Source organism: Epinephelus fuscoguttatus, linkage group LG22 (assembly GCF_011397635.1).
Source record: "Epinephelus fuscoguttatus linkage group LG22, E.fuscoguttatus.final_Chr_v1".
Lineage (NCBI taxonomy): Eukaryota > Metazoa > Chordata > Actinopteri > Perciformes > Serranidae > Epinephelus > Epinephelus fuscoguttatus.
Window position 1 is genome coordinate 19,959,427 of NC_064773.1, and position 26,195 is coordinate 19,985,621.

Here is a 26,195-nt window from a genome sequence, read left to right on the forward strand (position 1 = left end):
AAAACACTTTCGCACACGTGGCAAATGTGTTTGAACTTTGCATGTGCATTCCATTGAGTAAAATTACGTGAGACTGTTTTTGTGGAATTGTCTTACATTAGCACCAACAACCATGCCACATTCAAAGTCACTTAAATCACCTTTCTTCTCATTGTAATGCTCGGTTTGAACTTCAGCAGGTTGTCCTGACCATGTCTACATGCCTAAATGCATTGACTTTGTGCCACATGATGAGCTGATCAGCTATTTGCGTTAACAAGCAGTTGAACTGGTGAAACTGATAAAGTGGCTGGTGAGTGTGTATTGCTTATAAATATTAAATAGGTAGATTTAAAGTTAAGTGGACCTCATTGGGGAATTTAAGAATAAAAAGTTAATTCTACAAAAACAGATGGTGGCATCCGTGTTTGTAAAGAAGATTTAAATCAAAATTCAGAGTGTATGACTTTTCTGGACACAGTTCTCAACATGGAGGTGGCTGAGTCGGCAGCTAGATGCTAATGGTGCTAACTTCATAAACAGTGCTAAACACCGGCAACAATTCTGACAGAGCTAATTGTGTTATCCAGGGAGGAACTACAGGATTGGTGCTTCTGCTATGAGACTGCCTGATATCAGCGGTAACTGCCGTATGAGTGCAGTGCAAAGGTGCGGAGATGAGCTAGCCAGTGGGTTTCACACATGCACTAACACATGTTCAGCCTGACTGTCTTACTTAACAAACCATGGAGAGGCCTGGAAGCTTGAACACAGAGGGAGTGAGACTTCACTCTCTGCTCAGAACACCCTTACTCCACTATATCTTTACATAGCAAATAGTGGTTTGCTGCTATATTAATGCTCTGAATTCTGCAGACAGAACCTTTAAGGTATTATTAATGATGGTTTCCTGTGTTTAAAGTTTACCTTGTGTGATCTTCCCGTCTTTGCCTAAGCCAGTTGAATGAACATTTACTTAGGTACAATAGGTACCACAGCAGTTTTAATGCCGTATCCAGGAGAGGAGGATCTCTGCAATGTCTGGATGTATAATAACAACCCAAAGTAGATGCAGACTGAAGGGTAACTCCAATGGCTATCACTGCATTATTAAATTCTGCTATAATATACTGAGGCTACAGTTTGAATTAGCTTTTTAGAAAGATACCACAAATTATTGTATTTTGTCTGAGCACCACTTGAAACATTTTATTATGCACGCAGTAGATCATTGCAAATATCCAATATCCACTCGCTGATGCAAACTGCTGCCTCAATTTATACTCTAATAACTCACAGCGCTGTGGAGGCATCGCTCATAATTTTATCTCAGTGTGTATTCAAACATTTACCAAAAGTACATTCAATTGCTGTAAACTGAAACAACTTTGCCCGTTTTCCCCTCTCCCTTATCAGGGTTTCATTATTAGCGAATTATAAGCAATTTCAAGCTCAAGTCCATTATGGGTTCACAAAAGCTTTCGCACCTCAGGCTTGGTTCTGGTCTGAGCAGCATCTTTTTAGGTTCGGGTTAGGACCATCTTAAATTTCCAAGCCCATTCGTGGCTCTCAGGCCTGGGTCCTTTAAGGCATATTTTAATGGGAGGATGTAAATTTCCTGGGACAGCGGTTCCGTGGGTGTTGTCAATGATTCATTAGCAAGCCTGAGGAGAAGTTTCACTTGGTAGCGAAAAACTGCAGAACACAATATTTACTGCACCACTTCATCCACACCCGAGCAAGCGAGGAAAAAAAAAAAAGAGTGCCTGTGTGCATGTGTGTTGTGCACATGGCTACTGGAGTGCACCCAAATACATGCAAAGGCAATCGGTGAGCATAGACAAATTCACACAAGCATGTGTAAGAAAGCTACACACACAAACACACACATACTCACACATAAATCAGTGACTTCAAAGGCCCAAGCTGCAGCGCCCCAAGCCATGAACAAAGCATAAAGAAGCAGAGGGCAACTTTTAATTTTAAAGCAGCGCTAATGAGGTTTGGAGAGAAAGTGTCAAAATCAGTGTGTGCATGTGTTTGTGGGAGAATTCTCCAATAGTAACAGTTCACTGGCAGATATTTCTATGGAGATGAGTGTAGTGGGTGTTTTTATTTTTTTTAATCAAAGAATTGCTCACTAAGCTGAAGGAAGAAATTAATTTCTTCCTGTGTGGATTTGTTTCGGCACACAGAACTTCATATTTGGGTCCAAGCATATTGAATGTTGTGCTAATAGTAACAGTTGACAAAGTTTGTGTGTGTGTGCTGCTCTCAGAGTTGCAGAGATGCACATACTTAAGAGTAAGACAGTGAGGGTGACACAGCTGTATCTTAATAGAAGAATCATTAAAGGCAGAGACTTTGATTTCAGCTAGGGATGCACCAAATATTCGGTAACCGAATATATTCGGCCGAATATTGCAAAAAAACACACATTCAGTATTCAGTGGAATAAGTTAAAAGCAAGGCTGAATAATAGTGGCGTGTTTTGATAACGCAATCAAACAGTGTGCAGTGACAGGTGGATTAAAATGTCGGCAGTGTGGCGATCCATCCGTCACCGCACTCGCATTTGCGACTAAAAATAGTTTTGAGCGAGCAAAATAGGCTTAAATCATTCAGCACGCTGTGCGAGCAGCCTACAGATTTCAACCAGCAGCAGAAAGGAAAGGCGAATCCCACCGATTGTGGGTTGAACGGGGGTCACAGACACAGACAATAATGTATTCCTGTCAAATACGGCGGCCATCAGCTTACCGGCGAGGAGAAGTCGGCTCCAATAATATCCTGTTCTTGGCGTCATGACTGCCCAGAAGTACCTGAACAGCTGAGCCAGCCGAACACAGGTATGTGATGTGTCAGAGGAGAAACGAGCCGTTCATGGTCCACAAACCTCACCGCACTTTAGGGACTGTTCTTTACTTATGAAGGGACTTGTCAGCGGAGGAGGCTGGCTGGTTGATTCTTATTTTATTTATTTATTTTATTTTGATCCCCCCTATGTTAATCACTCATTGATGCTGTTTTTGAAGCATGAATAAGTCAATAAGTAATTTATTCCATTGAAATATCATTGATGTATTATAGAAAAGTGATTTATCTTTTTATAAATGACAAAAGGCACATCTGCCTCATTTTTGCTATGGTATCGTGATACTACTCAGAACCATGATATTTTCATTGGTATCGTACAGTGGGTCCCAATATTGGTACCCTGACAACACTAATCTGGAGGGGGTTCATCTGCAAAAACGAATGAAAAACTAAACAATGATAATCAGTATTCGGTACTCGGTATTCGGCCAAGCGTTTAATATTATTTGGCTTCGGCTTCGGCCACAAATTTTCATTTCGGTGCATCCTTAATTTCAACCACCTTATTTTCATTTTGTTCGGCTCTCACATCTAACACTGAGGTATGCATGCGGGCACATAAACACACATGCACACATGCACGCTGCATTGCCGGCGGCGCAAAGGCAACCAGCTTTAAAGTTGCTCTCATTATTCATCCTGCTTAGTAGAAAACCCCATTAATGTCTGTGTGTGGGTCCAAGACGTACTGCTTATACAAATAACGTATATAGGCTAGTTGAAAACTATGTCAATATGAGAGTTAAGGAATTGCATACTGATGTAGTCAGTGTTATGTGATGTGTGTAGACTAATACCAGTACAATTAACATTCAGACACAGCAATCCTATTTAAATGTGTGTTGTATCTGTTTAAACATCGTTCTTCAAATAGGCTGGTTGTCCTTTTCCTTAAAAAGACAAATATACAGCTTTAATTTGAAGGAGTGCATTGAGCAAAGAGCACAACATTTACTCAGAACATGCCTTTTCAAGTTTAGGGGAGACTCGTGGGTACCCATAGAACCAATTTTCATTCAGATATCTTGAAGTGAGATTTCAAGGGACCTATTTGAAAATGGCGGGGGGTCAGTCAGGCAACCGTTAGTTGAAGGCTGGAAAGACCTGTGGTTCCAGATGCAGTCCTTGCTGTGTCCTTGTTCCGAAGTAAGAAGTCTGGGTGCTAACTCGACTTGGTTCTCCTTGTTGCAGGAAAGTTAGCTGCAAACCTTGTGTTGTGCTAACTTATTTTTTTTTCAGGTTCTATGTCAGCTGAGAGCAGGTCACATTGAGAGGGAAGCTGCAGCTCCTGCTGTGAGCATGCAGAGGTGAGAGAATGTTGGAAGGGCATAGCAGGTCCTCCTGCCTATGCCTACCTCTGTGGAGGTTCATGAGAGGCGAACTCTCTAGAGGTTCGGGAGCACAAGAGAGCCATGATGGAGAACAGAAGTTTCTTAAGTTTGGTGACATCACAGAGTAACATGTCACTGTGACAGTAGTGCCCAATCAAGTTTGAAAACTAGGTCCATGGGCAGGACTCTCACTTAGGTGTGACAATGAGGCATCCTGTGGAAGTGAGTGCTAACTGATTGTCGGTTTTTCTGATGAACAAAGAACATGCGGTCTCGGCCATCATTTCAGGCGGCAAGACCCAGAGGCAAAGCCTTCACATGTCCAGTTTAGATCTGCACAAATGACAAATCATCTATGGTCCAGTGAATCCCAACAGTACTAAAACATGCCTTTGGTTGTCTTTTTTGAAAATATATCACTACCTTTGCACTAGCTTAAAAAAGCTTACCACAGCATCTTAAAAACAGTAATTCAGCCTTTGGTTATTTTTGCCAGAGTGGGCCAGTGGGGCGGTTTCAGCAATTGCATCCGGGGGCCCTGACCTCCCCTTGGGGGCGCCACTGGATAGAGGTACAGGTTACCCAGTTGTTGTGTACATGGTATTGTAGTTCTCCAAGTTTCTGAGAATTGCCAAGATCCCTTTGGTTGCTGCTTTTCAGCTCAGAGCACTCATTATAAATGCAGCCACTAGGTTTACTCTCTCAAGTTTCTCTGTTTGAAGATTTTGGCTCTTGATTTTGTAACAGAGAAAGTTTGGTGCCATTAATTGTACACTTCTACAGTAAATTGAATTCCCAGGAAATAGAACACTATGATTTTGTTCTTTTTACTCACATGATTGAAATATCTTGGAGATGTACTCCCTGAGAAGTTTGACAAGCTGAAGGTGAGGAGACACTACACAGTGAGGAAGATGAGTTATTCCTCTTTCTTCCCCTCCTCATTCTTGTCTCTGTTGGTTAATAGATGAAATGGTGCAGAGAGAGGAGAGCATGGGAGGGAAGCAGATTGTTAATTAAAGGTTGAGACAGCGGTGTATCCAGTCCTGAAACAGAATGAATTTAATCTCTAAACAGAATGGAGTTAATTACCGACTATAAGGGTTTCATTTGGAGAAGCGCTGGATGCACTTAACATTGAATTTATCATCACAACTTGCACCCTGTGCCGCTTTTTAATCGCGGCAGTGGGGACATATGTATGCGCGCGCCCACACACAAAAACTGCGTGCACGTCTGCACTTGTATGCATGCATTTGCTCAGACTACTGTGTGCACTCAGGCTCATTGGTGGATATCTGCACTTGCAGAAAAATATGCTTTCCACTTTCACTCAAAGATGTAAACAAACTGAGTGCACATGCACAAAGATATACATAAACAGCCACAAGGAATTAGCATTCAGTCACATTGTATTTGACACTGAAGCCTCAATAATCAGATTATTAGAGATAAACTGACAACACAGTGTGTTGCTGCTGATCAGATGTTGGGCCCGTAATTCAGTTAGTCTGTTGTAGATGATCGCGCGACAATGGCTGAATTATGTAAGAAAACGGCTATTACTGTGGTCCAATACAGCCGAGACCATTCTTTTATTTGTGAAGTGAATAAAGAGAATTTCCAACTGGCCTCACATTAGTATGCCTGGCGTGCGATGTGATGTCCCTAAACAATTAATTATCCAGTTTTTACACAATCAGCCAAATTATGAGCCTGCAGATTGTGTTTTTGAGGGTCGCGGAGAAATGAGACAGTTCTGTCCATAACAAGCAATGCTGCAGTTTACAGCGGAGAAGGATTCAACAGCTTTTTACTCTTGATTTCTCTAAGTCTAGCAAATTTGGGCTGATTTGCGTGGGAATTGTACTAACTGGTGACCTCGGGTAATTTGTCATGGTAGTGGATGCATGAGTTGACAGCAGGGATCACTCAACACACATTAAATGTCAATTTGACATCTCCGACCATTCCATTTGTTAAATTTTGACAGGATTATGTGAACTGCAGTTCTGTTGCCTCAGTTTGAGAGAAGAAGTGGCTGAGCATCATTCCGGTGCATTTTGGCAGCACGACACCTTTGGCCTTGACATCATGTCGAGGGGCAATGTCAGCAAACTTGAGTAAAATACAGACTTTCCTTATCCTATACAAATGTGCGGCACCAAACACAGACATGGAGGGTAATTTGTAGGTCCTCTGGTAATACTCAAAAGCCAGGTACAGTTCAGTTCGGTACGCCTTTAATCCATTTCCACTGTGAAAAGTTTTGGATGGTACCAATGGAACCGTTCTGTACCGTCCCCATTTTTGGTCCCCCCTCTGTCGGGGTACCTAGCATGCAGATTTGGTACTAAAAGGTGGAGCTGTGAACACTGCAGTCTGTTGACTGGTCAATAGAGGACGGTCACTCTGCTCAGGGCTGAGTTGTGTCTGGTTTTGAGGCTCATGTAACCACTGTTCATACTGTGGAGAGTTTTACATATATTAGCAAACTATAACTATAAAATGAGAGGATGTTTTGCTGCCTCTTGCAGCAGCTGTAGACAGAGAAAAAATACTTAATTCACTGGGCCGACTGCCAGTGACTTTAAAGGTGGAACGTAACTTGTTATGTTACTCAATGTGTGAGCTGACGACATGAAACCATCTGCACACCTTAAATTTCAACGTGACAAATTTACTTTAGTTTTTATTATCTCTCTTGGATGACATACACTTTTAATAATGAGTGGAACCTCAAGTGTTTAAAGATATAAATAATTAATTATGTGAACTGCATATATCCCAATCCTCAGTCTGAGGAATAATAGTGTTGTGGAGCATCGTTCCTGTGGGCATCAGCAACATGAAACCCCTGAGCTTATTTTTTAATTTAATTTTTTATTTCAATTTTATATACTTTATTAATCCCTGAGGGGAAATTCAGTTTTTTTCACTCTGTTGTCATATACACACAAGTCCGAAATACACACACATGCACAAACAGGACCTTTACATGGACATGGACAGGCGCCCCAAGCAGTTTGGGGTTTCAGTGCCTTGCTTAAGGGCACCTCGGCAGTGCCCAGGAGGTGAACTGGCACCTCTCCTTACCTGAAATGGACTAAATGTACCAACCCCGTTATTTTTGAAGATCCCACCAAGAGAGACTCTCACTGCAGCCTGTTCTATTATGTTCTGAAAATGTCGGCTTGCAACCCGTTCTGTGGACGAGGTGCAGACTACAGAAAGCTCTGGACGGAACAGTGAGTGATAACAACCCCATACACATGAAAGATCACTGCTTGCGGTAGAAAAAAGCGGTCCTTGGGTCTAGCTACCATGTCTGAAGAATTACCTTTGGTTCCAAAGGTACCATACCAAAAGTGTTTGGTGGAAACAGGGCTAAAGACTGTTAAAACAATGGACGTAACATGAAGTCACCCATTGGTTTGTAGACTCCTCTTTGAAGCCTCAAGTTTGGCATTTCAGTCATCACTACTTTTTTGGAGCTGGAAGTGACCATATTTGGGCAAGAGGCTGGACTGAGGGGAAATTTACCCTCCAAACAGTTGTCATAAAAGGTAAAATTAGCTACGGAGACCATAACCGGTTTTTGTACCAGGCTGTTAACATGCTGTAAAGTTAGGCACTTTAACATGGGGGTCTATGGGGACTGACTGGCTTTTGGAGCCAGCCTCAAGTGGCCATTCAAAGAACTGCATGTTTCTGCACTTCTGTGTTGGCTTCATTTTTCAGCCCCGTAGGTTGCTGCTTGGTAATACTAGTCTGTGCAAATCGGGCTGAATTTAGACATATCTAAAAATGAGGTATATACATATTGACATGTGATATGACATATTGAGATCCAAATTATGCATTTTGCAATTATTTATTCATGTGATAATGGGTATAGATATGTGTCATCATCCACTGTCTCTCCCCTTTGAAAGGGAATTGGCAGCTAGATGTGGTTAAATTTTGGCCAACAGAGAGCTGTCACACCACGTCAGGTACCTGAGCTGCAGGTTTGTAACCCAGATCTTCACTGAAATCAATACCAGGCTTTGTAGTTCACAGGAGCACTTTTTCACATCTGACCAAATGTTTTTCTCGTGCTGTGCCTCAACAGGCAACAAATGAGGCACTGGCCTCAAAAATATCTTTGGCATTATTGTTTTCGAGACTTTTGTCATCTGTCTCTCCGCTTCTTTACATTTCTAGTTTGCAGAGTGAGGCAAATCCCCTGTCTGGGCTGCTGTGATGTGTGAGGGGTTTTGATGTTAAATCTCTCCCTTCCAAAGCCTCCTTTTTATTTAACAACTTCTCCTTTCAACTAGGCGTTCAGTGAGTAATTAAAAAAAAAAGAAGAAAAAAAGATGGTGATGTTTCTCCTGACCTAACCTCACAGCTTTCCTTTCAGCAGAGCAGCAAAGGTGCGCTCTAATAACCGATGCCCGCTTTTAACGAGCTTCTTTTTTGGCACCATCAAAGAGGACGGAGTGTTTTGGGGGTTAGAAGTGAATTTGGCTGCAGCGCTGACAGTCAGGTGTGTCCACGAGCGTGTGTACATAAACACTTAATGACAGATGCACAGATATAATTTGATTTTGTCTTCATCTGGGAAGTCTGTTCTCCACGGGGGCAGTTATTGATGATAGGAGTGAGGCTGTGAAACAAAGAATGATTTAATCACTTTCATACCCGTCCAAGGACAATGGTGGAGAGAATGCAAACATCAGCTCTTTTGCATGTGTGTGTGTGTGTGTGTTTACACGCTGCATGCCTTGTTTCCTCATAATTTGCAATCTGTCTGTACGTATGAGACGGTGTATATCAAGTTGGTGATTATCCTTGAGGAAGCATTCTTAACTTCCAAGTTTGTAGAGCGAAGGGTGTGTGTGTGTGTGTGTGTGTGTGTGTGTGTGTGTATGTGTGTGTGAGGGGTAGATGGGGGCGCCTGTGTACATTTTGTCACAGTCGTGATTATCCTTGAGAGGCTTTTAATTTGAGGCTAATGAGTATTTGTTTTATCAGTCATGCACGCTAGTGCACGGGTGCTAGTGCACGGGTGCGAACGCGAGTGTGCGTGTGCGTGATTAAGGAGAGTGATATAGTGAAAGCGACAGACTGTACAGATGTTCAATAAATGGACTGGAACAGGCAGGGAGGAGAGGGCACATCATTCACTCTCTCACACACACACACACACACACACACACACAAAAGACATGGATACACTCTGTCAGTCTTATTGTGCACAAGGATAAAGGAGATGTAATGTATAACAATGACATAATCCTCACACACACACACACACACACAGACACACCTTTACACCTTGAGCTGGGCTAATGATGTAATGAAGCAGAGCTAATTAACGGAACAGAGCTTAAATACAGAGGTTGGATTAGTGCAAAGCAGTATGGGATGTGGGGTTCTGTGTGTGTGCGTGTGTGTTTGTAGGAAGAGGAGAGTGTGAGTGAGTGGTGGGTTCATCCCAATATCCCTCCTTGACCCCTCTATCCTCGATCACTTGACCCGGAAATTGATCGAGACTCACCACCTTGTAGGACGTCTCAATTCCAGAGGGAAGACGGATTAAAGTTTTAGATCAAGTGCATCACTGCCACGTTTTATATTTTATTTGTTTTCTGATTCACCATCGAGTTAAAAATCTGACCAAGAAAAAGAAACAAACGAATTTCTTCATTTATTAGAAAGATTTCTCTCTTCACAATCAACTTTTATTATGGATACAGTTAAAGTCAGAGCGTCCGCCTGCCTGCAAGAAACACTTTACATCAGTAATCATCATGTCCTTTCAGTCTCACTGAGGCTGATCATTCCTGTGCGTCGGGTTGATGAGTTACAGAATTTTAATTTTGGCCTAATAAATTGTTTCCAGTGTTCCAGTAATGTATTCTTAGACAGAGAGAAAACACTGCTGCTCTGCTACTGACAGCTGTATCTGTATGTTTATCATTATGTATGTATAACATTATGTGTGTGCAGACAAACTCCATTAAAAGTTTCTAGAGCTGTTAATACAGCCTCCTGACAGCTGATCCACCTGTAATCAGCGTCACGTAATGCTTCAGAGGAAAAGACATCTCATTTCTCTAAAGAGATATTTCCTTTCCTCTTTATGTGGATGCCCATTTGTTCAGAGAGTCATTCAAAAACCATTACACATTTTTCCTCCACATTTCCAGGGTTGAACATGAACTATTTGTGCGTGTTTGCAAGAGCGAGAGACGCAATTTACTTTTTAGATTCTATTGTGCTTTGTGTCTGAATATGTGACCTTTCGCTCTGGCGACATGTTTGATTCATAATGTCAGTCCAATAAAGCCAGTTTAATTGAAAATGAAAATTGAAATTGAGAGAAGAAGAGGGCGAGCGTAACAATGTCAACAAATATCCCCCGCATTATCACACATTGCGAGTGAAATAACTAATATTGCTGTAGCCGCTATTCTGGTCCTTCTTCACAAAAGGAAATGAAGTAGTGCGAGGTGGGTACAGAGGATATTTCCTGGCGCTCACGCTGTGCGCAGTGACGTGATCTTTGAATCACAATGTTGCCCCATTCATTTTCTCCCTTGTATTTTGTGGTCAACACCTCCCATCACCACAGTAATTTCCTTCCCATGTATTCTCTAATTTTCTCGTCTTTCCTTTCCATCCTGCCCTCCATTGCTGCATCTCAAACTCTTTGCCTTTTCTTTCAATTCCACCATTAACCTCTTCTTCTCCCTCTTGCTGTTTCCTCTTTTTTTCCACATCTTGTTTTTCTTGCCGTCATTCCATTATGTCATCAGCACTACATCCTTCCCTCTAAGCCTTTTGTGTCTTGTATTTCCCTGCTCCAGTGCTCTACTTCCTTCATACCTTGTCATATCTCACCCTACTCTCCAACTCTTGTTTCATAATCTGCCGGCTTCGACATGAATGTTTAATCTGTGATCCTCATATTTTTTAAAAAGTGCTTGTCTTCCCCCAAACTACTCGGCCAGTCGTACTACATCCTGTGGTTTGGATTTTCTGGGATTCCCTTGAATTTTAAATGGTGGCTGCTGCTGTTGTATTAATCGTCCAGTTATTCCTATATTTATCTCAAAGTGCTGACGCAGCTGGAGATGTTAAACCACATTACTTCATGCACCAGGGGAAGTGTTTACGACCACAAACACTGTTTTATTTACCGGTTGCAGGCCATATTAAGAGAGAGTGACTAAATGTGAGTGAAGAATATAAATGAATAAATGGAAATCACTGACTAAAATACAGATTCTCTGTCTCAATCTGTCCCAGGTGGTGTGTGTATCGCCCAGTCCTTGAAGATCCCCAGGGAGCCCAGGCCAGGGGAGTTTGACAAGATCATCAGACGCCTGCTGGAGACCTCCAATGCCAGGGCCGTCATCATGTTCGCTAATGAGGACGACATACGGTACGTACCGCGCCCTTAAACAAGTGTCCCCGCTGCCACTGCTCATCATTGTGCTGCTGCCTTTACCTGTACTTTGGTTGTAATGATACATTCTGCTGCATTATCAGCTTACTCTCTTATAATAACATACCTAAGATACCTTAATGTCACTGAAGTGACTATTACCCCTAGACAATAACACCATCACTGATGTTAACCCTAAGAGAACTGCAAGAACACCAGCACTCATGGCCAGTGTTACTGTTTTTAAGAGAATGGCAGGCTGGCAGGCTCACTTGTCAAGCAATCTATTGGTAACATGCCATGTGAGGTTGTTGGGAATTGGGCTAGATAATGGTCCAGTTAGGCTAACGTTTGGTGAGGAAAAACAAAGGTGTCCCTTGACTTCTCGACTTTACGGGTACCCACAAGTCTCCCATACACAGACATGCCCAGTCTATGCTAATGCCATGTAGTTTTTGCATGCTGTATAAATGTGTTTTTTTCGCCTGCTCTGAAAGTGGTGTACTTGAATCTTTCTGCACACTGGGGTCCCTTAACAGTATTGGAATTGCATAACTTGGGTATGACTGGAAGGCTGAGACTCTTGTGGATTCAATGAGCCAAACGATATTTATTCATAATGATGTTAGTCCCCAAAGTAGCTATTTCATTGTAGGGAGACTTTTTTTTAAACTTGACTTCGCTGTACAAAGTGACAAATTGTGACCTCTAGGATAAACGCAGCCTCATGAAACTACAAACCTACAATCCTGGAGCATTCAGGGAATGTATGGCTTTAATATAGGTGTATTGACACTAAGGGGTTTCTCAGCAGTTTAAGGGACAGAAGTGCTCGCCATTTAATTGATGTAAGTTACAGTTATTATATAAATCTCCAAATGTCAACAGTTTTTGATACAAAATCACAGCATGGATTTTTCTGTGGTGTTAAAATGGTCATATCGTAACACACACCTCAACTTGTCAATGATATATAGATCTTATTCTTCCTCCCATTGTTGGTGGTGCTTTGTGTCTGGCTCCCTGCGGGGTGGCGGGGCCTCCGGTTCGGGATGGACGGAAGGCGGATACGTCGGAGCCCACCACTCCCCCTTAAGGGGAAACAACAACCCAAAAACAGACAAACAAAATGAATAAATGAATTAAAATCAGATCAGATCTATGCAACAAATAGTATCAACCCAAAAATTGATGCAATTACCCATCTGTCAAGTTTTTCTTGGCTTGCATTCCCCCTTTTATTCTTTTAAATGCATGTGCGTCCCCTCTCTGAATTTGTATGGTTTTCGGGGTCCGTGAACGCAGCACAGGTGGAGCTCTCCATTAGTTATTTTTTTTCCTCAACAGCACTTTCTGAGTTGTGGGTTGGATAATTGATCTGTTGATTCGTTCACAGCTGCTCAGATGAGATCGATGAGGAGGAGCAGCTGCTGCAGGGGCGAGTTAGACCCAGCTTAAACCCAGTGGAATGAACACTTTCAGTGCGCTGTTTACGAGATCATGGTACAGTTACTGTGGAGGGAGGAGTTCATTGTCTCCATCAATAGGACATCAAAAGGGCCATCATCAGGATCTAGTTAGACACTTAATGCTTCCACCCATTTTTGTTGTTCGTTCCTGTGCTACTTTAACACTTCAATCCTCTGCTCTCTTCCCTAACAGACGAGTTCTGGATGCAGCCAAAAAGAACAACCAGACAGGTCACTTCCTGTGGGTTGGCTCAGACAGCTGGGGGTCCAAAATCTCCCCTGTGATTGGCCAGGAGAGAGTGGCAGAGGGAGCCATCACGATTCTCCCAAAACGAGCATCTGTGGATGGTAAGAGTGTGAAGACACACACAGTGATGCCGTGCTCTTAGGTCATCGCATACACAGTCAGTAACTGACAGTTGATGCGGGGGAGATCTCTTGTAGAAATTGGTAAAGATGCCAAAAATTTCCATCTGTACTGAGATAATTTCCTCACACCTGGCTGTGTGACGAATTGAAGTAAGCTGATGTTATGTGTGTGTGTGTGTGTGTGTGTGTGTGTGTGTGTGTGTGTGTGTGTGTGTTTAAAGTCTAATAGCTCAAATTAAGGGGATGGGGGGAAGACCAGAAACAGAAAGTAAAATACACTCATGTTCCCTGACTCTTGATCCCAGCGGATAACAAGTTTTTGCCATTAGGCCAGAGAGGATATCCTCATTTGCTCCCTGTCAGAGCTCCCTATTAGATAATTGACTCCTGGAGGGACACAAAAGCGGCAAGATATAAACTGAAAGGGAGGGAGAGGGAGCCTATGTCGAGGTTTAAATGAATCAAAGTCAGCTTTGGCTGGTCGGCATGAGGGAACACGCTGTGGGGTCGTCAGAATAGACAGAGTTGTGTGTGAGGTGGGATCAGTGCAGGATTATTGGAGAGTGCATACATGGAGTTACCAATTTATAAAGTACACCTGACAATGTGATGCAAGATAATTCAATAACCATGCAACCAATCCTGCCTTTGTGAAGCTTAAGATGCTCAGGTGTTGGCGATACTGTGTCAGAGAGGTGTTGATTCAACTCTAAGGTCAGTTTTTAAGGCAGCAGTTGGTGTCCATTATAATGAGGTGTTTCTAATATTTATATTCCTGAGGGAGACAATTTTTACTGCATGACATTTTAAGAATATAAAAATGATATAATGCACTTTTTTATGAAACGCTATTTAATTAAAACCCCTTATAGCATATTTTCAATAATCAAGCCAAGGCAACAACTAATGGGGATTCCAATAGATATTAAAACCTCATAGTTTACTGTCGGTTCAAATTTATGTTAAAACATTGCGTATTTGATTAATGATTTTTTATTGAAAGGAATAATTTGACATTATGGGAAACAGGCTTAGTTGCTCACTTGCCAAGAGTTGGATGAAAAGATCTCTACCACTTATATCTTTGCGTGAATATATGGGGCGGCAGTAGCTCAGCCCATAGGGGCCTGTTCAAGTCCCCGTCCGGACCAAAATACGGAGCGTGTGTAATTGACAAACAGTGAAAAATTGAATTTCCCCTCGGGGATTAATAAAGTATATAAAATTTAAAAAAAAATTTAAAAGAATTAAAAAAGAACCAAAGGATGATTAACTTAGCTTAGCACAAAGCCTGGGGACTGGTAGAAACAGCCAGCCTGGATCTCTACAAAAATAATAGTCTTATTGAAGTTTTGTTGCTGAAAGGTTGCCAGGCGACCAGTGGTGACTTAAGGAAATCATTGCCCCTGGCGCAAAAAATAGCCTGCCACGTGTATTTTTGTTATACTGAAGCTTGTTGTTTTTACACTTTGGTTTTTGAACAGAATAACTGTCTTCTGGCTCCAGCTTTATAATTAGTGTATATTACATCCTTTCATCTAACTGTAATGGAGTGCTCACACTGAACGTGAAGACAGCGTTTTGCGCATTGCGATCACAAATAAAGTCAGTGTTTAAGTCAGTTTTTTATTTCAGCAAAACTATTCCCTCCAACTGCAAACAAGGTTAACTATGACTCTCTTTTATCATGAATTTTTTTTATCCACGGAGGTTTTTAATTTGTAAAACTTTCCTCAAGCCGAGACAAATGGTTTAAAAATACATGTCATTAAAATGTAAAATCTATTAACTGAGTGGGAACTCGCAGGCGGGGCCAGCAAGAGAAACACTACCCCGTGTATTTGTTGGGCCGCATGCCATGAAAGTAAATCTGGAAGCTAAAAATTTTTGTTTGGCATATATGCCAGGTGAGCAGCTCCATTGTGTTGAATAGGTGCCATCTTGACATGCAATATCTAGTTATTACTGTAACAGCAAATGAGTGAACTCTGGTGGATGGAGCAAGGAAAAGTGTCACAGTGACACAGAGCTTAGCCTGTTTGCTGATGCACAGAGCAGGCTAGGACATCTTTGTTGGGAAACACTGTAACAATCTAACATTTGCTTGCTCGTTCGCATCCCATCGAGTCAGGAAGAGGTGAAATACTCTAAAAAACACTTCAGCGACTGTATTTGTGGAAGTAATGCAAGGCTAAAATTTGCTTAGCCAATAACAGCCAAGCAAATGAATGTATTCCCCAAATCACTGGTGCCCCAGAAGGTCCATTGTCCCCAGACAAATGCCAAATTGGTGGAAGTAATTGTCTTGTCTGATATGAGGGCTTCAAAGTTAACGCTGTTTAAAGAACCTCACTTTACCTTAAATGTTTATGTTCTGATTTTATGAGCAGCGCATCTGTGATTACAGTGAGAAGCCTGTAATCTGGGATGGTAGAGATGTGCTACCTGTTGAGCTCCACAGGGAGGGAACCCACTGTTCCCAGCAGTCTAAGCAGCAATTGAGCTACACAGGTGCACGCAGGACCAATTTCCCTGACAGCAGAGGAGATTAATCAAGGCAGCTCTTGTCACCTTTTACAGCGAGTCTGGCATGGCACAGGCTGTCCAAGTCACTCTGATAGTCCCCGGTGATTTACCCGTCCTCCGCAGTTCGTTTCATATGCACTGTGTTGCCCTGAACTCCAGTCCCAGTGGTGTTGGAAATGACTCCTCCTTTTTATTAGTGAAGTGTAAATGCCTCTTTGCTGCCTTCTTGGGGCATACCTGAAGCCCACAGGAACAACAAATAACTCCTAATGTATTCAGGTACCCAACACACCACCAATGATGTTAATGATGGTTATAAAGCAACATGGCAATGAAAATGTCTTCTAAAAATCCAGTTTTGCTGTCATCTCCTCACAGACAACAAAGCAAAAAGTTGCTTTTCCAATTAATTGTGGTATGAACTAAGTAGTACAAGGAGTGTTTTTGTCTCCCTCATTTCTCTTTTCTTTCGCCAATCTCTTTATCTCAGCCTGCCAGCCTCTGACAGGTATTTCCATTCCTGTGAGTGGAGAAATACGTTCTCCCCCATCTCTCTCCTCCTCACTGCTTATTAAATTGGACAAGTAGCCAACGTAGACTGTGAAAGCTCCGTCTGAAATGTTTGCTCTCCCCGCTCTCGGCTTCAGTATTTGATAGGAGCGCCGCAGAAATGACTTTTCAGTCATACTTTAGATCCATAGGCTATTCATAACATAGGCCTTTGTGAGTCAAAACGTATAACACCATCACGAACATAATTTTTTAGCGCAGGCAGGCTCAGAAGAGATGCCCTCTCTCATCAAACAAGATCTTGGAGGTGTTGAAAACAGCTCTTTTACTCAGAATGATGCTGGTTCAGTTCTCTTTATGGACAGTTAGATGTATTCAGTGTAGTTTCAAAAAGGTAAATGGAAACCCCTCTTCACCCTAGGTTTTTATAACTGTACCCTGTCTGTCTCTTTTACAGCTTTTGATCGGTATTTCCGCAGCCGCTCACTGTCAAACAACAGAAGAAACGTTTGGTTTGCTGAATTCTGGGAGGAAAACTTCAACTGTAAGCTGGGGATGCACGGTAAACGGCCTGGCAGCCTGAAGAAATGCACAGGTAAGACTCAACACTTTGGCTTCTTTCATGAAAGGAATTACTGCTCACCAGTGTTTCAACCATTTGGAAAGAAAAAGCCAAAGAAACTCAAAATGTCTGACAGCAAAAACAGGCAGTGGGCGTAAATTAGGCAGACTTTGTTCAGATTGCTCCTTAGTTATAGTGCAGACAAGAAAGTGATAAAAATGCTCCGAGCTAGAGTGGGGAGGGGGGGCTTCACACTTGTAACCCAGTCTGTAACAAATCATTTTGCCAATTTGAGAAGAGGTGTTTTACCTCCACAGATGTTCCACGGAGGGTTTAAAGTTTTACCTTCTAACAAATCTGGCAGGTGGTCACTTTTAATTGGTCTTCTCTCATCCCTGCACCACATCAACCACATCCTTACATCTTGCTCCGCCTCATTCTTCTTGTTTTGTTTGATGCAAAACCATGACTAGCTAAAATGCTCATCAATGAAGCTTCCGAAAACTACCACTACTACTTTATCTCTTTCTGAAAGTTGTTAACAGCTTCAGCTTCTCACAAGATTGAAGTCTTTAGAGAAACTTTTTCACCCTAAATGCAACCTCTCTTTTTGGTCCCTTCCCAATTAGGCCAGCCCAGGAAAATCTCAGCAGATTTACCACATCACTGTGGATTGTCTGAGGCTTCATTGGAGCACCCTGGCTCTGAAAGTTTATCAACAGGGACAAGCACAGGGGTTTAATTAGTGTGTATATATCATAGAGAGCGCTGCTGGCTCTAATAAGTATCCTTAAAGCACAGATCACACTCGCTGTTGGGCTCCAAGGAGCAATGCAGCTCAACAAGAGCAATTGTTTGTGTACTCAAATCTAAAAGGGAAATTAAATAATTGTTGAAGTCTGTGCTTGTAAATGTGGTCATTTAGTATCCTCCACGAGTGTGTGTCTGGAGAGTAAATGTGTGTGTTTTTGCTGTGAGAGGCACTTCTTGTCATTTTTTGCATGTGTTCATGATATGTGGTTTGACCTGCATTTTGCTGTCATATCAAAACACCTGCAACTTGTTATTTAAGACCAAGCACTTCCGCTGATGCGTTTGCCTGCGCTGTGTGTGCATGTGTGTGTGATCTAGACAGGGTTGTGTACGCGCATTCATTGCATCTACGGTTGTCATTGGCTACCAAAACCAAACAGTTCAATTAGCTACTGAGTAAATAACACTGATTTTTACCTGTATGTATATCCATTAACACAAACATGACACCTCTCTGATTTAGCGCCTGTATGACCTCACGCTGCTGTGATTGAGTCTGCATGTTTATGTGTGTGTGTGTGTGTGTGTGTGTGTGTGTGTGTATGTGTGTGTGTCACAGTGAGTATTCCCCATCTGATGCCCGTCATTAGTTCACATAATTAGGTTTGTAAGGGCTGTGACTCCCATTGACCGTCTATTACTTCCCGTGGCATCCGTGTATGTGGGCGTGTACGTGTCGACGGCCCTGTAGTCGCGCGACAAAGTCCATTAATTCCAAGTGCTGGGGTTCGCGACCTCCAAATCATCAACCCAGAAGCCAATCAGCAGCCTGCTGCTCAAGGTCGCCTTGGTGACACCGATGATGGGAGGATGTGGAAATGGGTGTGATTATTGCATATGATTGGGCTGAGAGGGAGAGACAGATAGAAAGAGAGACAGTGTCAATAAGTGCAAATGACAAAAATTAGCAAGAAGAGGGGTTGAAAAATAATGTTCAGTTGCACAAATTGGAAACGGAGAGACAAAGGAATAATATTGAAGTGAATAAATAACACAGGAAACACCAAGGACAAACCAATAAGCCACAGTGAGATTGAGAGAAGGAAATGAGAGTGAAAACGCTTGTTTCCGTCTGAGCTCATTTTGCCCAAACATGACCTGAACAGAATCCTCCGCCAGGTTTGTTGAATACATCACGCTCTGTCATCTTTAAACCTGTCACAAGCAGAAACAAATATAAACAATAGCACTCTGTGATTGATATCAGAGCTGTGAAAAGGCCTATTAAGTAAAAATAGTTACTTTCCACCATAGTCCAAAACAAACTCTCTGCTGCTCTCATTAAAAATAGGAACATCTGCTGTGTTAGCTGCAAAGTTTGAAAAATACATCAATTAGTATTGAACATTATGGATTTTTAAAGCAAATACAAGATTAATCGTACATTTTTGGAGGAAACTAGTATTGAATTGGGATTTCATTAGAACACCATATGAGCCTTTTTTAACAGTGACATATTTTTTATCAGAGACTAAACATTGTATTTCTAGTCAAAGATTGTTAGCGCACCCTCAGAGGCGCCCTTGTTGGCAGTGCAAAAAATGTGTGTTTTGAATTATTTGAACTCTTAATAGGTGACCACTAACCAATTAAACAAAATGAACTCCTAAATGTGAAACATGTTTTGAAACCTGTCTCACAAATATGAGCACTTGTTCAGCTTCCTCTGATGCTTAATCAGTGCTTCGTCAGTCACTCATCAGCGAGGGCTTTATTTCACTACATGACTTAGGCGTGTGCCCATGTGGCGTTTTCCTCTGGCATGGCACTGAGGGGTGCACTTTTTTGATGAAGCACTGGGCATGGGTTTTGTTTCTTTGACAAGAATATCCTAACACTGCCGTAACAGAGAGTCAGCTACATCGATAACAATGAGCTTACAAAGCGTCAATGATAAAAGCTCAACACTCACCAGCAACACTCAGCGTCCAGCTGATACGCCCCCACAAATGGGCTTTTCTGACTTTGCTGTGACAGTTTCTGACTTACATATCATACAGCGTGGGATAAACACACGGCCAGATTGAGTTCCTCCATTGTCATGGTTACCATAAGGACGAGTCCCATGCCATGGCTGCCTGAAATGGAGCAACGCTGACAACTAGGCTAAGGCAGTATTGAAGTTTGATGGTATATCAGGGTGTTTTTTTTAAGTCCCAACCTTAAACTTCATACCATATAACTTCATTTAGAAGCCCAGGCTAAAATCAAGAGACAGACCTTTAATGCCTTTCACACAAAACTGTTTATCAGCAAACATATGGGAATAAAATCAAATTGTTTTTTTAAACCAGTATGAATATTACTTGTTTAAAAATTAAGCTTCAGATAATATGTCAATTATGAATCATTTATTTGATCTAGCTCTGACAGACAGCCCAGAGAGAGTTAAGGCACTCGAGGATTATGGCACCTGGCATACCGACACAACACAACTTTATGCTGTTAAAACAATACTCACAACTTGGATTAATTTTTATGAAAAACTCCTGATTCTTTTGATCTGAGGACCCTTACGGACTAAAGCAATATGGACAACTTACCGACTAATCAAGGAATGGACACATTAGGGGCGGCAGTAGCTCAGTCCATAGGGACTTGGGTTGGGAACTGGAGGGTCGCCGGTTCAAGTCCCCGTCCTTGGGTTGGGAACTGGAGGGTCGCCGGTTCAAGTCCCCGTCCGGACCAAAATATGGAGCGTGGACTGGTGGGCACTGCCGAGGTGCCCTTGAGCAAGGCACCGAACCCCCCAACCGTTCGGAGCGCCTGTCATGGGCAGCCCACTCTGACATCTCTCCACTTTGTACATGTATAGGTCCAGTTTGTGCATGTGTGTGTGTTCGGACCTGTGTGTAATTGACAACAGAGTGAAAAATTGAATTTCTCCTCTGGGATTAATAAAGTATTTAAAAAATAAAATAAAAATAATTTGAGGTAGCCAACAACCTGGTTTTATACATCCAAATAACTTCTATGACAATAAATAAATAAAAAACTTGTCATATTGTGTAGCCACACCAGGCTAGGAAAAGGGACTGAGTGTTTAATTGGGACTAGGCTCATCTTTCAATTCACCTTATATTGAAGAGGCTGTTTTGAGGATATATTGTATGTATTGAGGTCAGTCTGGTAGAACAGGCAGCTGGGCTGATAAACATGGCAGATGCAAGTGGTGGGGATGGCGTTACAGGACTGTTAGTCTGAGTGGGCGGAAGTTCGCTCTATAGATCAGCCTCTCATTGGGAGGAACGAGCCATCCGCTGAAGTCCCACCCTACCACCTCCGGTTGTGTAGCAGTTTTCAACACGTCCTTTACTAACTTTTGCGGTGTTTGATCTTGCGGGGATGTAGCCATTTTTCTGCCATGGTTCGCGTCCTGTAAGCGATATTTTTGTGGGCGTGTTACACCAAAACCTATTTCCCCCCGGCAATATTTTTGCAAGCACACCGTTGCTGTGACACCACCCAGAACGATTGTGATTGGTTGAAAGAAATACAAGCAGCCATGGCGTTTTTTTTCTCCAATCTTAAAGTGAGAGTCGGCCCAGCCAGACCTTTCTTTTCTTGAGAAAGGTCTGGTGAGCGAGACTACAGGACTGTAAACAGACGTCCTGCAACAGCAGAGTGAGACCACAGGGGAAAACAGCATATATTTATATTAAATTTGATGAATTGAAGGTTTATAGAGATCAGGGTACTCAATTTATGTGGTTACAAGAGGGACGAGTCCTGCTCCAGTGACAAACATCAGCGCTTTTTTGAAAAGTTCATAGACTTTCAAAAAGAAGCAGCAAAAGAGTGGCTGCGCAAAAAGTTGAAACTCTCTAAAAAAGGAAGTCGGCCCCAATAAAAAAAAGAAAGCCCTATGTGGAGACTTAACCTTATTATGCATCACCAACTCTTTTGCGTCTGTCTTTCAGTCTTACTGCAAGATATAAGTTCATTTTGATTCCTGTGTGAGGACAAAATGAGTAGTTATGACTTCCTTCTCATTTCTACAATGCCTGTGTATTTCTATCTTTCTCAAGGCATGTGCAGAACTTTATGTATCCTCTGTTTTTATTTTCATTGTATGTATTTGTTATGTATGTGTATGTACTTGTAAATCTAACATCTTATACAAAGTTAATGCATATTTTAACTAATGAAAAAATACCCAGTATTGTGTGGACTTACTGCTACTACCAGCAATAGTAGCTGGACATCCATTCTCCAGTCCTATAAATCCATTTTAATAATTTATTTACAGTTCGCTACTTCAACTTTCATCTGTCATCATTTCATCTTTCATAAAAAGAATACTAAGCACAAACAGAGGAAATCCGAAGCACTCCAACTTTTGATTGTAATAAAAAGGTTTTTTTTTTTCTCCCCTCAAGCATGGTTGATATGCTCGTAAGAGCATCCGCCAGGACAACTCAGATACTGGGATAAAACTGTGTTCTGTTGAAAGCGTGCAGTCAGGTAAAACCGATGCCTGAGGGGAAGCTGACTGAAGCAGGCACCAGATCATAGATAAGCCTGCATACACACTTACATGCTCACAAACACTCCCATGCCCAGTGGCTGCCGATAAAATCATGGATGAGTGAACAAGCTCCTAATTAATGTGATACTTTGACACCTGATCCTCAAGTCCCATCAGCCTTGTTTTTATAAAGATGCAGCTGTATGTATTTATAATACAAGCTGTGTTGTTCTGTTTTACGCACACCTCTTTTTCTATTTATAGCTCCACTAATTGAGTCTTTACCTAGAGTTATAAGTCAATCCGTTGTAAATAAGCTTTGATGGACTGTCAGCTGGGACTGCCCCCGACTAGAATTTTCCTAGTTGGCCAATAGTCGTGATTTAGGGCCTTTAGTCGACTAGTCGCCCGCATGTCTACAATATCAATTTAATTATTAAATGATATATTTAGGGCGGGGCAACACAATGGTTTGAGTTGAAGGTGTGAGAAAGAATAGTATCAGTAACATTGTTAACACTGTGCTACATTACAGAGAAATACAAAAGCGTACTAATGAACCTTCATTAATATAGGCCTATATTTTATCTACAAGTGCACGTCACACACTGAGCGAGCCGCCTGTTAATGACGCTGTGGGCAAAGCAGTAATGGTTGTGCTAAGTGGCTAATGGGCATGGAGCTACTTCCCAGCCCTGGAAATTAGCGGCTGTATACATGCCGTGTTTTTAACTGCTTGGAAAATGCAAGGTCGGGCAGTGGGCAGTGCCTTGTTTGTGCCAGTTTTCAACAGTTCTGTGGCAGGTTGCGTCTGAGGATGCTAGGTTACTTTAACAACATTGTATATAGGTCCAAAGCCAAACTTCTTCAGTTACCACTGCAGGCTAATAGTCCTGACGATGGAGGTGGGACAACAACCGTTTCAAGTTTAAAACACTGAAAATTCCTAACAAAAAGCAGTAGGAATTATGACGTCCATTGCTCTGTTTCTCTCAAAAACTGTAAAACTAATACCTTCCGCATTTTTAGATCAGCTAACAACAAACTTACCATAAAGCATCTTAAGACCGGCGTCCACAAATGATCCAGACAGATTTTTGTGTTCTCCAGTGTAAATGAAAATAAATGACAACACTTTGAGGTCATGGTAGATTTTTTTGATAATAGTCTAAAGTCTATCCTCATGTATACTGTAGCAGTTGATTGAAATAAGAGCACCTTTAAACATCAGTTTGTCACATATGGAACAATCAGTCTTCGTGCAAAACAGTACAGAATACATATTATGTCTAGATCAATGGTTTCCAACCGTTGGGTCCCAATCCGAAAGTGGGTCACGGGTCCACTCTGAATGGACCACAAGTGACTCGCAAATGTGTCAAGTTTGTCAAAAACCCTTTATTCTGAAGTACAGTGAATTTCTAGCACAGTGCTTTTATTTTGAAGTGCCTTTTCCTGCCGGAGAGTGTGTGACTAACAGACAGCTACTTGACAGAGACAACAAACTAGGTCGATGACGTGGCTAAATGCAAGTATGATGCTGAATATATTAAAGCGTGTGGACCTTTGACTAATGACTAAGGAGAAGTCTGGACCCTGTGGCTGGACCAGATGGGAACCCTTGGTCTTGCTGAAGTACAAAAATGTTCAAAAATTTGTCTTGTTAACGGAATTTTCGACACTGTTTTTAAAACTGAGTTTCTATGCAACCGTGGTGATTTGGGAAAACATAGTGTGAAGCCAGTCTGTGGTTTCTTGCTTGGCAGATAGGTCATCAAGATCAGAACTTGCCCTTGGTGTCTAAGGTTGTGAATTCGAGCCCTAGGTAATACCGAATAAACACATTAATGCCCACTCAGGCATTATGCTGTGTTTATTATGATTTCAAAGATATTTTTAAAATCTCATTGTCTTCCTCCTTTTCCTTTTTCTAAATCTTTCTTTCTCTTTTCCCTGCTCAAAATGCCCGGCCTTGACTCACTGCTGCACAGCAGCTATAATTGGAATTTGGCTTTGCTCTGATCTGTTTCCCCAGTAAAACATTTCAGAGCCAGATCGGCGCCTAATTGGAATAAAATGGCAGTAAAATGAAGGCGGCTCAAACACAGAGTCAAAGACAAGACAGATCTCACATGTGATTGGTTCCTGCGCTGCAATTTTCCACTCCTTCCAGGTCACAGTTAGAAAATTTTGTCCACCCAAGTCCGCGTCTGCTGTAATCCCATCATGCTCTGCAGGATGGATTCACTGCTCCTCATAGAAAGTGAATGTGTGGCAGCAACTCCACCTTACTCTGTGTTGTGACTCTGTCTGATATCTTGAATTATCACACCCTTGTTCTGTGGAACCTGTGTTTCCCTGCTCCAGGCTGGACAGAGACACACTGGGACAGGCGTCACACATCAACACTGTACACACACTCACAAAAAAGGGAAGAACTGGTATTAAAGCCCATTCACACACACACAGGACACACATATTCTGTCCACACTCTTCTCCACCTGGGCCCATCAATGGATCTATTCCACCAGTGGATGGCATTCCTTGTGACAGGAGCTATACGCCTCAGGTACACACAGAGGAATTAAAGTGCAGTGCGAGCAGGAAACAAGGTTGTTACACTGTTGGCTGTTGTTTTTTTCTTTTTTTTCTCCCTTCTGTGTGGGTTGTGACTTGTGTCACTCTCGAGGGAATTATATCATTATTTTATCTTCCTTTCTCGTGGCTCTGGTGATCTTTTCTTACTTTGTTGACTGTCAATCTGGAGTCTACTTTCTCTGTGTCTGACTTTCTCCTGCCCTGTCTTTCTAACTATCATCTGTCACTTCTTTCTGTTCTGGCAAATTCAAATTGAAGGATGTTATTTGCATGAACATATTGCGATACAGTACTAACAGAGCACTGTGAATGTAGTAAAAAAAAAAAACATGTCAAAGCTCAGAAAACTGCTTTGCCTCACTCATGTTCTCATTTGCTCTCACTCCCATTAATGTGTGCTTAGTCGAGTCTTACATTGCTCACATGGTAACAAAAACTAATCGACCATATCATTTTGTTATATTCACTGTAAATGTGGCAAATAAAAGCGAGGTCCATAAATGAAGCAGACGTTAACGTCACTGTTTAACACTTATATAGTTCTGATGGGCGAGCCATCTTAGGAGAGCTATTTTCAAAGCTATTTGCAAAGCTCTTTGTAATAATGTATGTTTTATGCAGCTGTATAGGTTTCACTTGCATGGCTTATTATGGTCGAATCTTGTTTTGCATGCTGGGTTTAATGGGTCCAATAACACTCAATCAGAGGTCTTTTAACCCTGCTACACGGGGGGGAAACTCATGGTGCAGATACAAGCGATGAACGGCGAAAGTAGCAGCACAGAATCATTTTGTTTTGAATGTTAAGTACAACTAAATGAAGAAAATGTTGTGTTAATTTGTGCTGATGTGGTACACTGTACAATAGTATGACTCGCCATATGTTTTAATACATGAACAACAGACTTTATATCATGAACAAAGTCAGTGTTAGTGTCTACAGGTCCTGAAAAAGTCAAATGTTACAACAGTAAGGCCTTAAAAGTTATGAAAAAGTTTTAAATTACAATTTGTGAGGTCTTAACGACTACAAACATGTGATCTAATTACATTTATCCATTTTTGTAATTTATTTCTGTGAAAATGAGTGAAGCCTTTCTATGTAAAAGTCCATATTTCTAATGTTACATATCATAAAATTACAGTACTGTCATTTCACTTCATTCACACAGTTACCTGTTGGCAAAATGTAAAGAAATGAAGATCAAGTCAGAAAAAAATGATACGCCTCAGCAATTTTTTCTTTAACTTGAGG

At 41.7% G+C, this 26,195-nt stretch overlaps 1 protein-coding gene across 5 annotated transcripts in view; it reads left to right on the plus strand.

The window, feature by feature from the left end:
- Window positions 1-26,195, plus strand: part of grm8a (glutamate receptor, metabotropic 8a) — a 337,827-nt gene that overhangs the window by 204,244 nt on the left and 107,388 nt on the right. For all 5 annotated transcript variants that reach the window (XM_049566773.1, XM_049566771.1, XM_049566775.1 and 2 more), the window contains 3 exons: window positions 11,487-11,622; window positions 13,288-13,442; window positions 16,957-17,094. In XM_049566773.1, coding sequence (XP_049422730.1) covers window positions 11,487-11,622; window positions 13,288-13,442; window positions 16,957-17,094 — 429 coding nt within the window. The remainder of the gene's footprint in view (window positions 1-11,486; window positions 11,623-13,287; window positions 13,443-16,956; window positions 17,095-26,195) is intronic.